At 42.2% G+C, this 14,495-nt stretch overlaps 1 protein-coding gene across 2 annotated transcripts in view; it reads right to left on the bottom strand.

Moving 5' to 3' along the window:
• Positions 1 to 14,495, bottom strand: part of LOC139411595 (granule associated Rac and RHOG effector protein 1-like) — a 50,348-nt gene that overhangs the window by 9,386 nt on the left and 26,467 nt on the right. For both annotated transcript variants that reach the window (XM_071158156.1, XM_071158155.1), the window contains exons 2-3: positions 6,364 to 7,741; positions 677 to 889 (exon numbers count right to left, since the gene is read on the bottom strand). In XM_071158156.1, the coding sequence (XP_071014257.1) occupies positions 677 to 889; positions 6,364 to 6,867 (717 nt within the window). In that variant the 5' untranslated portion in view covers positions 6,868 to 7,741. The remainder of the gene's footprint in view (positions 1 to 676; positions 890 to 6,363; positions 7,742 to 14,495) is intronic.

Here is a 14,495-nt window from a genome sequence, read left to right on the forward strand (position 1 = left end):
AACTGTTTACTTTGCAGGCTTTAATTACTAGCATAGGCGTACTGGTCTTTCGGTATGTCATACTGGTGCCTAGATGCCTAGATTTGTGACATGCCTAGATTTGTGAATAACTGCTTCTATAGAGGGGAGACCGATCGCCTCCCTCTATGGAAACTGCCCAACAGTGCAGTGAGGCCCGGCCTGGCCCAGCCCGGCCATATCGCAGCAGCACATTCCAGCAGGATATCCAGCCCCGTTCCCTCCAGGGCTAACACCCCACATGCCAGGGCTTAACAGATCAATCAGGCCACTCACGATTCTCCATTCTGCCTCCAATGTACAGACCAAAGCTCCAAATGTGCCGGGGGGGGGGCTGTTACTAGCTACGGGATTAGCCAGCTAGCTCCTCTCACAAAACAGCCTCCATTTCAGTTAGCTAGGGTTTGTTTGGGGATGTGTAGGCCTAGCTTAAAGTGGAGGAGGGAAAACTATCAATACAGGCTCATATACTGTATATACAAACTTCTCAACAGGAAATAAGTGGAAATTGAGGCTATAATGGTAGCTGACTGCATTTCATAGGAATGTATAACAGTCAGCTTGTCAAGTTTTGAACACAGCCTATTTCCACCAGCTAGTCACACCAGGAAGCTCCTTGGTGAGTCCTGGGGGCGCCCTGGCCTCCATGTCCAAATACCTCGGCTGCACCCTTCCATGATCGTGAAGCCTCCTCCAGCTCCGTCAGGGGCCCAGGACAGGAGCTCTGGGAGCGGACAATGCTGCGTCGCTCCTGGGCCTGGGCGAGGGCCTCCGCCAGGCACGACTGGGCCACAGGCTGCACCTTCTGCAGGGCCTGGGATAGGAACTGGAAGTGCACCTGCATCACTGTTAGGAAGCACCGACCCAGGACCTAGAGAGAACACAACATTCAAAGGTTGTGATCAGGACAACATAGAAAATCAAGAACACTAGCCTATTGGTTTGGGGGATTGGTCAAGGTCAATGATGAATGAAGAGAGACATGGCAGAAAAGCAGGAATTCCCTATAATATCAACAAAAAAATCACACCCCTGACAAGATTAAATTAGTGGGAGCCTTGATCATTCATCATTGTTTTCTAAGAACACTGGTTCTCAAAGCATATGGCCTTGGCATTCCTTGTTTTTCATTACTCAGACAGTTACTTAAGTGATGTTAGCTTCAGTGACTTGGTTGTTTAAAATTCTCCTTAAAAACAATTACATATTTGATAACCCTCAGAGTCCTCTTAAATCAGTCCTAAATAGAGTCACATGTATTGCATCAATTTACTGCTTACAGATGCTCTTGTTTGAGGAAAACCCAGCTTAAGAACATGACATTATTACCCACAAAAACAACTTGTAAGAAAGTAAATTGTGAAGGGCTATAACCCAAAAACAGTTCAAGGCTGGATAAAGGCTGCATTACAGTGAGTCACTGAAGAGCACTGTCTATTTAATAGTTCAATTTCAACTGGGTCATATCACTAGAACATTATGGAAAACATTTGACAGGCTAACATTGTACAAAAAAAAAGCCACAGCTCAAGTTGTGGCAGGATTAAATAAAAAATGTCTCTATATCAAGGCCATGTTCTGCTGTGCTGCTTGATAACACATCCTCTAATTTTCCACACAACACCAGTCTACAGTGCAATGTTACCACAGCAAATAACTTTCTACCATATTTGGGAAGCTCAGTTTGATTTTATAACAGTCTACTCTGAGAGTCAAGGCCTAGCACTGTAGTTGTAAAGCACAACAAGCAATGCTTACAACTGGAAACAAAGTTCGCTCTTCTCCTTCAACTTAATAGTGGAGCAGATTTTTCCACATCATGATGATACCGTCCCAGACCCTGTGCAACGGGCAATTCATATAAACAATAAGGTTCACATTTACATAAGTGAAGGAAAGAATTGTAAAGCTGTAGGAGTCAGACATGTTTGTTGTCCAGTTAGCAAAAAGAGGAGCAAAACAAGAGCAACCGGACACCACAGCCGGCTCACTGTGGTCACAGGGTTCTTTTTCAGGTACGTGCTGAAAATATATTTTGGCTGAGTTGTTAAGGACAGAAATATGCCGCCCTGTTTAAAAGCAGACAGGAACAACAAGGTTGGGATGTCCTCATTCTTTAACAACACATCATGGGGGCACAGACACCGACTAGGCCTATACACTTACTGACCATTTCCAAGGCTAGGTCCAAACCCTTTAGAGCCCTCTTCAGCTCTGATTCTAAAATAGGACCAAATAACAGTTAACATAAGGGAATTAGTCAAACATGCAGTATTGGTTCGGATCCATGAGTTATGAGGGTGTGAAACGCGTGCTGCTTATGTTGGACTGCTAATCACAGTATAAAACACTGGTAACACCTCACTCTCAAATGACTAATGCATACCAAACACTGGCTCAATGAATAATGATGATATATGAGATGGTCCCTCTTCCCTCGTTTTCCTAATGCAGACTATCAAACAAATTGTAGGCTGTCACGGAATGGAGTGGCGAATTGTTTAACATAAAATCTCTTAGCGGTCAAATTTGGAGTCCACTTGATCAGTGAATGTAACAAAAGCCTTATTATTACAGATTATGGTTACACAATTTGAATGCTTTCTTCATTTCCAACATATTTTGAGTGTTTTCCCGGTGGTTTCCCGGTGGTTTCCCACTAATTGCATTTTGGAACATTCGCACGTAACCAAACAGCCATGTGCGCATTGTTGAGCTTATAATATGAAGAAATAAAAAAGTTAACATTTTAACCTAAAAATGGTCTGATCAGCCTCTGCTTTTTTAAGTGCAGTGGTTGTATGGATTTTGTCATCCCAGAACTGTCCCTGTGTCTGTTTTGAAACGTAGACATATTGATCATCCCAGTGACAAAAATGTGCCCTTAATTACCAGCCCTGGAAGGAATTATTTTATAAAGACATAAAAAGTATTTGGTTGTAATTGTAATGTTGCAATATTTTATAGGCTACCAAAAGGTGGCCAACCATTTGAGACAGGCTTGAATATGAATAGCCAATAGCCAGTAGCCAACATTTTTGTCTGTTTCTCTATGGTTAAAAATATAGTAATGCATTTTCTTTTGCAAAGTCATACAATGATGTAAAATGGTGTTAAAGACCATTTATTTATTTTAAGTGACTTACGCTTTTGGTTAAAATTTTATAAAAATCAGTCCTTCTTGTCCAAAGGCGAAAAGGCAAAAAAGGTCATGAATAGCTCTGCATTCTGAAAAGTGATGTATTTTAAGCAATTTGACCATTAATACTATTATTTTTGGACCAGCTGCACAGAACACTATAAAAAAGGACAGAACAGACAAACTACAAAAGGACATGATTATGTAGCAAGAAAAATGTAAAGGTTGCAACAAAAGATAATTAATCACACATGGGGATAAGATGAAATTTCAAATCGGCTCATGGAAAATATGAGGAATAAAACTACAGGGCCAAGCCAACTTTTAGCCGCATACAAGGCTGAAAGGCTGGCTTAAACAGTAAGAATGAATCAAACAACTCATCTTCCCCATTAACTAAGGGCACGTGTAGTGCGAAGACACATCTATTGTCTTCTTGAAGGGGAAATCATCATCTATCCTAGGAGTGAGAATAAAAACCAGATGCCTTCGTGTTTTCTTCCTGTCTAAGATACCGCTTTAGTGCTGTTAGTGAGTAGCCCGCAACATATTAGCCTGTCTTCTGTAGGATGGCCATTTCCAAAGGTAACATCTATTAGACCCTTTTCCAGTACACGACACACTGACGTCACGTACAGATGCATGAGAGTCTTGGCGGAGGTAAGAAAACCATCACGATCTGTGTTCATTCGACAGCCTAGATTTATGTTATTACTTCTAAACAAAACTTTTCAGGGTTTTCATACTCTTATGACATTTTGATTCTTGCATAAACAGTCACTAAGAATATATTTGGTTGTGATCTTTGCAAAATAACTAATTTTGGATGTATCAGTTTGCTATAATGCTAACGCTCATTGATATAGGCTGTAGCAAAAGCTAGCCAAATAGCCATTTTACTGGTTAAAGTGCTTTTTAAGTATAATGCTGTTGATTTGTGTTGACACAAAATTAAGTAAGACATTCATACGAGCCTTAAAATCTAATCATAATCCAAAAGTAGTTTGAAATGCACTCCTAAGCGACATGTAAACAGAGTGTTTTTTTGCCATTCTATTTTTCAGGGGTGTTTTGGGAGTGCTGCTAGTGCAGTTGTCCGCCTGGCTCTGGCCCTGCCTGCACTATTATTGCCTCATGTTCAGAACCAGGAGAAGATCTCAATTGCATTATCCTCATGTCTTCTCCTCCAATGGGTTTTGAGAAGGACACGAGGAGAGAGGATGCGAGGAGTATGCAATCGAGACCAGGACTCCTGTCTGGCTGGCCTGACCTTCGCTCCCTCTGTGGTTTCGCTCATACACTCAGTAGACTGCCCCCTAATAAACAGTGACATTTTCATGCATATTTGGCAGCGGAGACACTTTGAGCAGCCAGTGTAGCCAAGCTCCGATAAAAACACATTTTGTTTTCCATACTGACTGGACTTTCTGGATTTGGGGGTGGGGGGGAATTATCCTGCTTCCTTCAAAATTCCACAATTCTCCAAACTCAAAATGTATTTTTTTGTTCTTCATACAGACACACAATTCTATCTTTTACATACAACTGCCAAGATAAATGTTCATAAACACGCACAAATGGAAAAGTCCTTTGTCACAAATGTAGTAAATCTCTGGGGGCATGGAAATGGCCAAATCTGAAGGTGTACCATGTACTTATGTGAAAAGCAATTTTACATAAACAATATTCAGCTGCTTATGGAGGAAATGGGGGTGGAATAAAAAGTGATGCCGTAATCTGTGGAATAGAGTGAAACTCACTGGTCTAGTAAAAGTACACAGTAGGCCTATGATGCACATGGCCATTTTGGACTTTGTCTGTTGATAGATTCCTTCTACTCAACCAGGTCTGAATATCTTATTCATTCCTCAATTCCTGCATATTGGCAAGAGGTAGAGCAAAAGCACACTTTTATTTGACAAACGCACTGTTGTTATTCACAGACGCTAGCTGAAGCCAGAGTGAGTCAGTGTGGCTGCCAGACAGTCCTGCCACAGTCTGAACTTTCACTGAGTTGGGCTTTCCCTCCTTTAATATTTATCTGTGCATATCCAAGACCACAGAGTCTAAATTACAGATTGTGGTGCAAAAGTCTTTCCTGCTCAGGGCACAACCACATCCACTGAGGCCCTGCAGTCCCTCTCATAAAACAGGCCTGGCCTGAACATACAGCTTATTCACTCACTGTCTGCCACTGAGGCCTTGCTCCCTAAATCTGTTTAATCTCCAGGATGAGAGCATAGACATCTCAAACATTCACTACACAAGAGGCAATTTGCTTGCTGCCTAAACAGATGAATTAAAAATAAATACATAAATTGGCATTTCTCTTGAGTACTATTTAGGAGTGCACTACCCTGGAACCTCTTCATTTCTGACTGGTGAGGCAGGAGGCACAGCTGTGGCATCAGGAGCACATAAGGCTTCTCATCCACAAATGCCGGTAAAGTCTAATTTCAGTTACTATTTTCCCAATCAAAACACTCACTGCAACAAAATAAATACTTTAAGAGCAACATTTCACAATTGAGACGTAAGCAACTTTGCTGGCCTGTAATAGACAGACCGATCACCCTGCATGCTCAGTCAGACTGTCTCTCAGCATAAACGATGGTTCCTGCCCTTTTCTTCTCACATTCTCAGTGCTTTTCGCACCTCGCCCTCAGATCCTAGCACCCGCTTAACATTGGGCGTCAGGACCTAATTTCAGCCAAGAAATTCTGAATCAAGGAGCCATGCATTCTGAGAGACTTTAGCTAGGCATCTTAGCAGCAGCCTTGCCCTAGAAACATGGAACATAAGAAACAAAGCAAAAAGTGCAAAAGAAATTGCAAAAAATTATAGTCTAGACCATCATAACAAAATGTGGTATTTTTAAAAAGTTCCCTTTTTGCAAAACATGCTTATTGACAGCAGGGGAGGCTGGTAGGAGGAGCTATAGGATGACAGGCTCATTGTAATGGCATAAATGGAACAGTCAAACATATGGAAACCATCCCAATTCCAGCCTTTACAATGAACCTTTCCTCCTATAGCTCCTCCTACCAGCCGCCCCTGATTGACAGGGAAATGGAAAGGAGGGGAATGGAAAAGACTCATGTTATTTTATAGGTAGGCCTAATTGTCAGGATAATGTAATAACTTTACTTTTGACAGGTGTTCAGTGTGTGTCCAGGTAAGTAACTGTAACCCTGGCAACCCCTTACCTCCACATCCTGCAGGCTGAAGTCATTCTGGTCTTTGAAGTTGGCAGCCCCAGCGCTCAGCTCCATCAGCATCTTGGCGATCTCTGGCTTTATTGCTGCAGTCAGCCGGCTGGCCGCCTCCATGACATGTTCCTGCACGTCCTTAAGTTGCATAGCTGCTTTCGAGTAGTGAGAGTTCCTGAACACGCTGCTGAACAGGTCAGTGAGAAAGGCGCTGGCCCTGCAGAACACATTCAGTGCATCCAGGTACTTGGAGATGCCCTGCTGGATGTCGGCGACCGCAGTGGTGTTGGGGGTGGAGGGAGGTGGTTGGCAGCTGCCGGGCATACCCACCCCGGTGGATCCACCCATGGGGGAGCAGGTGGAGCCCAGGGGGGCGCTGAGGGTCCGGCTCAGCTCAGGCATCTGGTACTGCTGGTGCTGCTGCACTTTCTGCTTGGACCCGCCGAGCAAAAAGCGCCGCTTGTAGTCCATTTTACTTTCCTGCGCACTACAACAATACATAAGTGTCAGGCTGACTCTGGAAGCTCCGGATTTCAGCCAACCAGAAGCTCTCTCTCTCTCTTATAGAATACAACAAACCAATAGTCCTGGAATTTATGTAAAAAGACAACTTAAGGGCTCCATCTACCAGAAACTCATCTCAAAATGCTTTGTAACTAACAGAGTGATGCAGGGTAGAGACTTGTTGACTAAGTGTGATGTTTATGTGCAGCCCTGCTGCAGGTCACGGTGGACAGTCCCAGCAAAAATAAAAAGGTGGAAATGCACCTTCCTGAATCTGCCTCAAAAGGAGTCAATGGTTTATGAGAGGACAGTGCAAAAAACTGAAAACACTCCACGATTCTCTCATTCCAAGACAAGATTCATGTGCATAACAATTCCTTCAAATAGAAGCAGAAAATGTCCTTTTGTATAACATATATAGTTAGTATATAGTTTTTATATTTATAGATAGAAAATCTTTAAAAGCTGTACGCAAAAAAAGCAAATAATCTGAAAAGAAATGTGGCACTGGTCAACAGCAAGGAGTCTGACAATAAAGAGAGACAAAATCTGTTATCCAGTAGGACAATGGTGCCTTGTCACTTCACTTCCTCTCTGTGTGTATGGAGCAGAGCGGAGGGCAGACAACCAGTCCGTCAGAGATTCTCTTCACACTGTCTGCGGCGGTAAAAAGGAAGCCAGCTGATAGAACTGCTGTTGGAAACTTTGCCGGCCTCCTCAACGTCCTCGCCGTTTCCTTCTGCTGGCTGAGGTAGTTAATCACTGCGGAAACAAAAATGTGCTCCCAGATCTCGCCCCTTCTCCTCCACAAAATGGAGATTAGAAGAGCGACAAAAGAACAAATGTATCTGTAAGGCCTCTAGGTCATTTCCTAAGGGAGGAAAAAGGAGAAACAAAAGAAAGTCAAAATGATTTCAGAGGAAGGATTCAAATGTTCTGTTTTTTCCAATAAAACATGGCAGTTGAAGCAGTTCTTGGGAAGAAAAATAATTGTGAATGATTAGAAACTCAAGTAAGCATTTAGTCTAATGAATTACACTAGGTTTTGTGACAATATTGTGCAACTACTTACAGTAGCCCAACTCAACAGCCAAAAAACCGAACAAGATAAAACAGAAAATTGAAGGTTTAGCATAATCAGGTGTTAATTCTTTATCCAATTATTAAACTAATTTCATATTAGCCTTCATAAATAAATGGTAGACATGACCGCATTGTAGATCCTTGCATACACAATCAACACTTCTAGACTGGTACTAACGTTGTACCTCACTCACTAATAACTCCTCTACAAAAGGAAATACAGCCACAGACAAATGTCTGCAAGCGGTCATTGTTGGAAAACAGTGGCGATCTGTCTTAATGGAACACACACACACACACACACACACACAGTGGGAGTTAACAATATCCCCTTTCAAAATCTAAGCAGCAAATTGTCAACAGAAACCTGTTTCTCTTCTTGGTAGTTATGTAATTATGCAAATACGCATAATCCTATTTGCATGTTTAGGAGAAACAAATGCCAGCATGTATCATTACCTAGCATGAGAAAAATGGTGATAATACGCCACAGTAGTGGAGATGTCCATGTCAATACTTGGAAATGTACCCGTTTCCTTTCTAGATGTAGGCCCTAGCTAGCATAAGGCTAGGAAATTCAGACGCACACAAGCAATTTGGCAAGCAATACTAAAACATTTGCAATTGTTATCTGGGGTGTTGCTGTACTGTTTGTTGATATTAGAATCCCCTGATGAGATCACACCTTAAATGGCAAAAATCAAAGTAAATCATACTGATAGGCCAGTCCCACTGTGTAGGCCTATCTGTTATTAATTCTGTTGTGGAACGCTCCGAGTTATCACTCAGCCCCATGCTTACAGCTACAATGTTTGGGGATGAGGGAGCAACTCGTGGAAAAAAAAAACAAGCCACAGCTTTTCCTCAGGATAACACCAAGACACCCGTCATTGTGTGCTGCTCAGACAGCCTGTGCATTGTACATGGCCTTTATCAACCACAAACATTCCACCACTGTTTGAATCTACAATGTTCCACTGACCTTACCCTCTTGCACCACAGTATCTCTACTTGCACATCTATCACTCTAGAATGAATGCTAAATTGTATTTATTTTCACCTCTATGGCCTATTTGCCTACCTCCCTACATTTGCACACACTGTACATTGATTTTTCTATTGTGTTTATTGACTGTAGGCTTGTTTTTGTGTAACTGTTGTTGTTTATGTTGCACTGCTTTACTTTATCTTGGCCAGGTCAGTTGTAAATGAGAACCTGTTCTCAACTGGCCTACATGATTAAATAAATGTGAAATAACAAATAAACCTCCAAACTTCGCTGTCGTTCACAAACAGAGGGGTGTGTAGACAGACTGACAGCCTACACCAAAAGAAATTAACCTGCCTTGGAGACAGAGGTGACCTTACATGCCGGGAAGCCCATGGTCCTTCCATGTCATGGGAGGCAGCAGCGGAGAGACAGACATCAAAGGTTGTTGTCTTTGCACCACACTAGCGGTCGACCGATTAATCGGAATGGCCGATTAATTAGGGCCGATTTCAAGTTTTCAGAACAATCGGAAATCAATATTTTTGGGCGCCGATTTGCCTATTTATTTATAAAATAAAAGTATATATTTTTTTTTATATAACTTTTTAACTAGGCAGGTCAGTTAAGAACACATTCTTATTTTCAACGGCGGCCTAGGAACGGTGGGTTAACTGCCTTGTTCAGGGGCAGAACGACAGATTTTCACCTTGTCAGCTCGGGGGATCCAATCTTGCAACCTTACAGTTAACTAGTCCAACGCAATAACAACCTGCCGCTTTCTCGTTGCACTCCACAAGGAGACTGCCTGTTACGCGGATGCAGTAAGCCAAGGTAAGTTGCTAGTTAGGTTTAATGCTATCTTACAAAAAACAATCATAATCACTAGTTAACTACACATGGTTGATGATATTATCTAGTGTGTCTTGTGTTGCATATAATCTGACTGAGCATACAAGCATACAAGTATCTAACTGAGCGGTGGTAGGCAGAAGCAGGCGCGTAAACATTCATTCAAACAGCACTTTCGTGCGTTTTGCCAGCAACTCTTCGTTGTGCTTCAAGCATTGCGCTGTTTATGACTTCAAGCCTATCAACTCCCGAGATGAGGCTGGTGTAACCGAACTGAAATGGATAGCTAGATAGCGCGTGCTAATAGCGTGTCAAACGTCACTCGCTCTGTGCCTTGCAGTGGTTGTTCCCCTTGCTCTGCATGGGTAACGCTGCTTCGAGGGTGGCTGTTGTCGTTGTGTTCCTGGTTCGAGGCCAGGGAGGAGCGAGGAGAGGGACGGAAGCTATACTGTTACACTGGCAATACTAAAGTGCCTATAAGAACATCCAATAGTCAAAGGTTAATGAAATACAAATGGTATAGAGGGAAATAGTCCTATAATTCCTATAATAACTACAACCTAAAACTTCTTACCTGGGAATATTGAAGACTCATGTTCAAAGGAACCACCAGCTTTCATATGTTCTCATGTTCTGAGAAAGGAACTGAAACGTTAGCTTTCTTACAAAGCACATATTGCACTTTTACTTTCTTCTCCAACACTTTGTTTTTGCATTATTTAAACCAAATTGAACATGTTTCATTATTTACTTGAGGCTAAATTGATTTTATTGATGTATTATATGAAGTTAAAATAAGTGTTAATTCAGTATTGTTGTAATTGTCATTATTACAAATAAATAAATACAAATCGGCATCGGCTTTTTTGGTCCTCCAATAATCGGTATCGGTGTTGAAAAATCATAATCGGTCGACCTCTAATGCAGATGTAGAAGCATGGTGACAAGGGAAAAACTGAAAGGCAGGAACCTTGGAAGAAACCTGGAGAGGATCCAGACTGAGGGGTGGCCAGTCCTCTTCTGGCTGTGCCGGGTGGAGATTATGAGTACATGGCCATTAAGGCCAGATTATTCTTCAAGATGTTCATAGATGACCAGCAGGGTCAAATAATAATCACAGAGGTTATAAAGGATGAAACAGGTCAGTACCTCAATTTCCAACTGAGCAAACTGGTTCAAAAAACCATTACACCTAACAGTTCTCATTATAACCAAAGGTAAAATTTTGCTCCTTATGTTTTCTTTTGGAAAAAAGAGATGAGCAGTCTACTTCAAACATGGTGCTTTGAGAGAGGTAGTCTAACTAGTGAAATGAGCAGTCTCTCCTGTCGCAAAATCCCATGGATTACAGTGACTGCGGTAACTGCCAGATGCCCCACACTCCCTGCTGCTTAAAGTAAGGATATTAAGGCTACCGGAGGAAACAGGAACCGGACTAGCCAGGTCCAGCCCAAAAAGGTCCTAAACCCTAGAAACTGCATAACAGAAAAGGGAAGTTACGTCAGAGGTCTATGAATCCAATAAGGAAACTGTTGTGAAATACAGTAGGACTCAGGTCATAACAAAAGGAGGCAGAGCCAGCCAAGTATTGTGATGAATAAACAAAGCCAATATTGCCTCTGATATTCTCATTTTGACTTATCAAACCATGAAGTGTAGGCTGTCAGGTTTGTTGTTCTGACTCCAAAAAGTGAGTTTGTGGGTCTTGGTGTCCTGCTGACAGGATAAGACACCCAGCCAGCCATCATAACATAAAACATTTTAAAAAACGGTTAAATTTGTGTCCAAGTGAAACACTGCTGCCCTGCCTGCCTAAGGTCTGGCTAAGATGAGCAGGTCAGGCCGGCCACGGCATCAATATTGATGTGACCCGTCCCACTATCCTCTCTATTGGCAGCCAAGCTTCTTGTTCCAATGCGGAAAGTATTAGAGCTTACACCCAAACAAACACGTAATAGGAGGGTCCCCAGTCTGTGCTGCTGGCTCAGCGCCCGGTTTAATGTCCTTCCTTTGGCAGGGTGCACTCAGGGCTAATGTTAGTGCCGCCTCCACCCCTCACTGTGTATCTCAGCTGCTGCTACTTGGACAAGGAGCTTAGGTTTCCTGAAGCAAGCTCTGTCGCCAGATACAAAATGAGCTCCCAAGTATGATTTACCTGTGATAGATCTTCAAGGAATATGTCAGCACTAAAAAGTCAACTGAAATGTAAAATAATGGCACAGGCAGCATATAACAAATGTGTATCCATTACTCTTTTCAACATCAACGACTAAAAGGTAGCCTCATGGTGGTGGACAGGGCAGCTGTTCCTCAAGCTGACAGCTCCTTCTGCCACTGAGGCACCAGGCCCACTGAAGGCAGGGTACAACCACATGGCCACCATTAGACAACCCCTCAGTCTCCGCTTATGAGGTCTATTTCAGCCTCCTCGGCCAAACAGCTGCCATACACTAGACAGTACCATACCGCTTTTAGGACTCAAAGTTTCAGCTCAAAAATGTTCTCTACATCTGTTGCCAATGAAGCAAAGGAATGCTTTTCCCCCAGAATGCTCTTATGTGGATTCAAACAAGAACACGTCAAAAACAGGTAGAGCGACCATTTCAATCCCATTATACCCTTTTATATAGTATGTACCCCATTTCATTGATATTCTACTTCAAACATATATAGTATCTAAGGTAATGGGTATCAACCTAAATATGCAACTAATATGAGAAGGAAACATCTCAAAAAAAGCAATAAGCACAAATTGCTCAACAATTAAAATGAGCAGGAACCATTAAAATAGAAGATATTACTAGTATTTTGTAGGTAAACATTCTTACATAGTCACATTGTAGATGGATGGGATATGGGGTAGCCTAGCCCCAGACTCCGTGGCAGCAGACAGGTCAAGTGTCAAGCCAAGTGGCAGGACAAGTGCTGCAAGCAACTGTGTGACAGGAGCAGAGCCAGGCTCTGCCTGCCCAGAAAACACAAGGAGGTCATTGTGGCAAGCACCGGCCTCCTCCATACCACCACAACAACAAAAAATAATAACACCCTCAGCCAGCTGCAGCAGGATTCTCAAAGAAAAAAGGGCAAAATATGGTCTATGATTTTAATGTTTATCGTCAAATTACGTAGTATACGGGAGAGTCCCATTCTGAAATGAGGTTGGCTAACTGGCTGTACGCTAGTAGGCCTAGATATTATAACGTGATATAAGAAGCTTATGTCCGTAAAAATAGCAGGCTGGCTGCTGAAACAAAGGAGGGGATATGCTTGGACAGCAAAAGGTCTGAGGCTCCTAACTATGTAAGCTTACATTCCGTCGCCAACAGTGCACTTGTTTATATAGCTCGAAGAACAAAATGTTGGCCCTGGTGTTTAATCGTTTCCTAGACAAGTAATAAGGAGATGCTTATTTTCAAATTGTTAACTAAAAATGTCCTACTGTCTTACACATACCGGAACTTCCCTTATAGGTTTCACAATGTTGACAAACTGGTATAGGTGGCTTGAGTAACTATTTGAAGGCAAAATGCAAACGTAATTCATACAAGCGGTCAGAGGCAACTTCAACCCAACAACTACTTACAGGATGTATGGAGAAACCGAAATGACTTTATAAAAGGATTCCTACAGTTCACTACAACTGAGTTATAAAAATAAACAAAGATCCGAATTGAGGCATGCTCAGATAAATGTCTTATCAATGGTAGTCATGAGTAAAGCTCATGAACTGTGTTGGGCATAGATAGAAGCACAACGCCCAGCCCTGTCCTGGAGACGACAGTGACCTCCTGACTCGAGCAGCTTCCTATTCAAAGCCTTCTAACTACAGCTCCGTTTCAGCAACAGGCCAATAGCGAACGCGGCTCACATTTCACAGACCTCTCACGAGGCACATCATTGGAGGGAGCTCTGCTGGCTAGCCTAGCGGATGGAGTTTGAGTTTCTCTTCTACATAAGCAGCATGACATCTGTAAGCATCCTTGAATAAGACAATGTTATTCTTAAAAAAAGGGGAACGTGTGTCACATGAAGCTACTTTTATCCCCATATGTAAAATGGCACAACTTGAAGGCTACAGAACCACAAAATTGGATGTCATATCCATTGAAGACATACCGTGGAAGACACAAATGGCTCACTTAAAAAGAGTAAGGTCAAAAGGTTTCATGATTTGCCAAACATCATTTTATTTTTAGCCAGGACAAAAGTAAGATTTTCTATTTAACTCCAGGAGTGGACAGGATATGGGGTTCCTATGGAAACAGAGCCCATTTGACTTTCACAACAGATTTCCCATTGAGAAAAATCTGATATATCATTCCTCTTACTACACAGAATGAGAAACCTACTGCCCTTTGGTAAATAAACCGTACACTTATGTAGCCAATACTACCCTTCTCACAACTGTTACCTACCATGATTTACAGATGACCAACATCTGCCATTAAATTTGTACATGATGTGCATACTAACAGTGAGTAACTTCATTGACAACACTTCCATGCATCACACTGGGGATGAAGCAAAAAACAAAACATACATGAATGAAACTTAAGTCGGTCTCAGATCGATTGTCTAGGACCATGTAAACCTCCCATAATGAACATCCTGCTTTTAGGGAAAGTGCATAATTTTGTACATGTATGAAACTGCGAGTTTGACTAACTCTAGTCTCCTTGCTTAGGGTGTCCAGGGTCCTTCC

The sequence above is a fragment of the Oncorhynchus clarkii genome, chromosome 6, assembly GCF_045791955.1.
Source record: "Oncorhynchus clarkii lewisi isolate Uvic-CL-2024 chromosome 6, UVic_Ocla_1.0, whole genome shotgun sequence".
Taxonomy (NCBI): domain Eukaryota; kingdom Metazoa; phylum Chordata; class Actinopteri; order Salmoniformes; family Salmonidae; genus Oncorhynchus; species Oncorhynchus clarkii.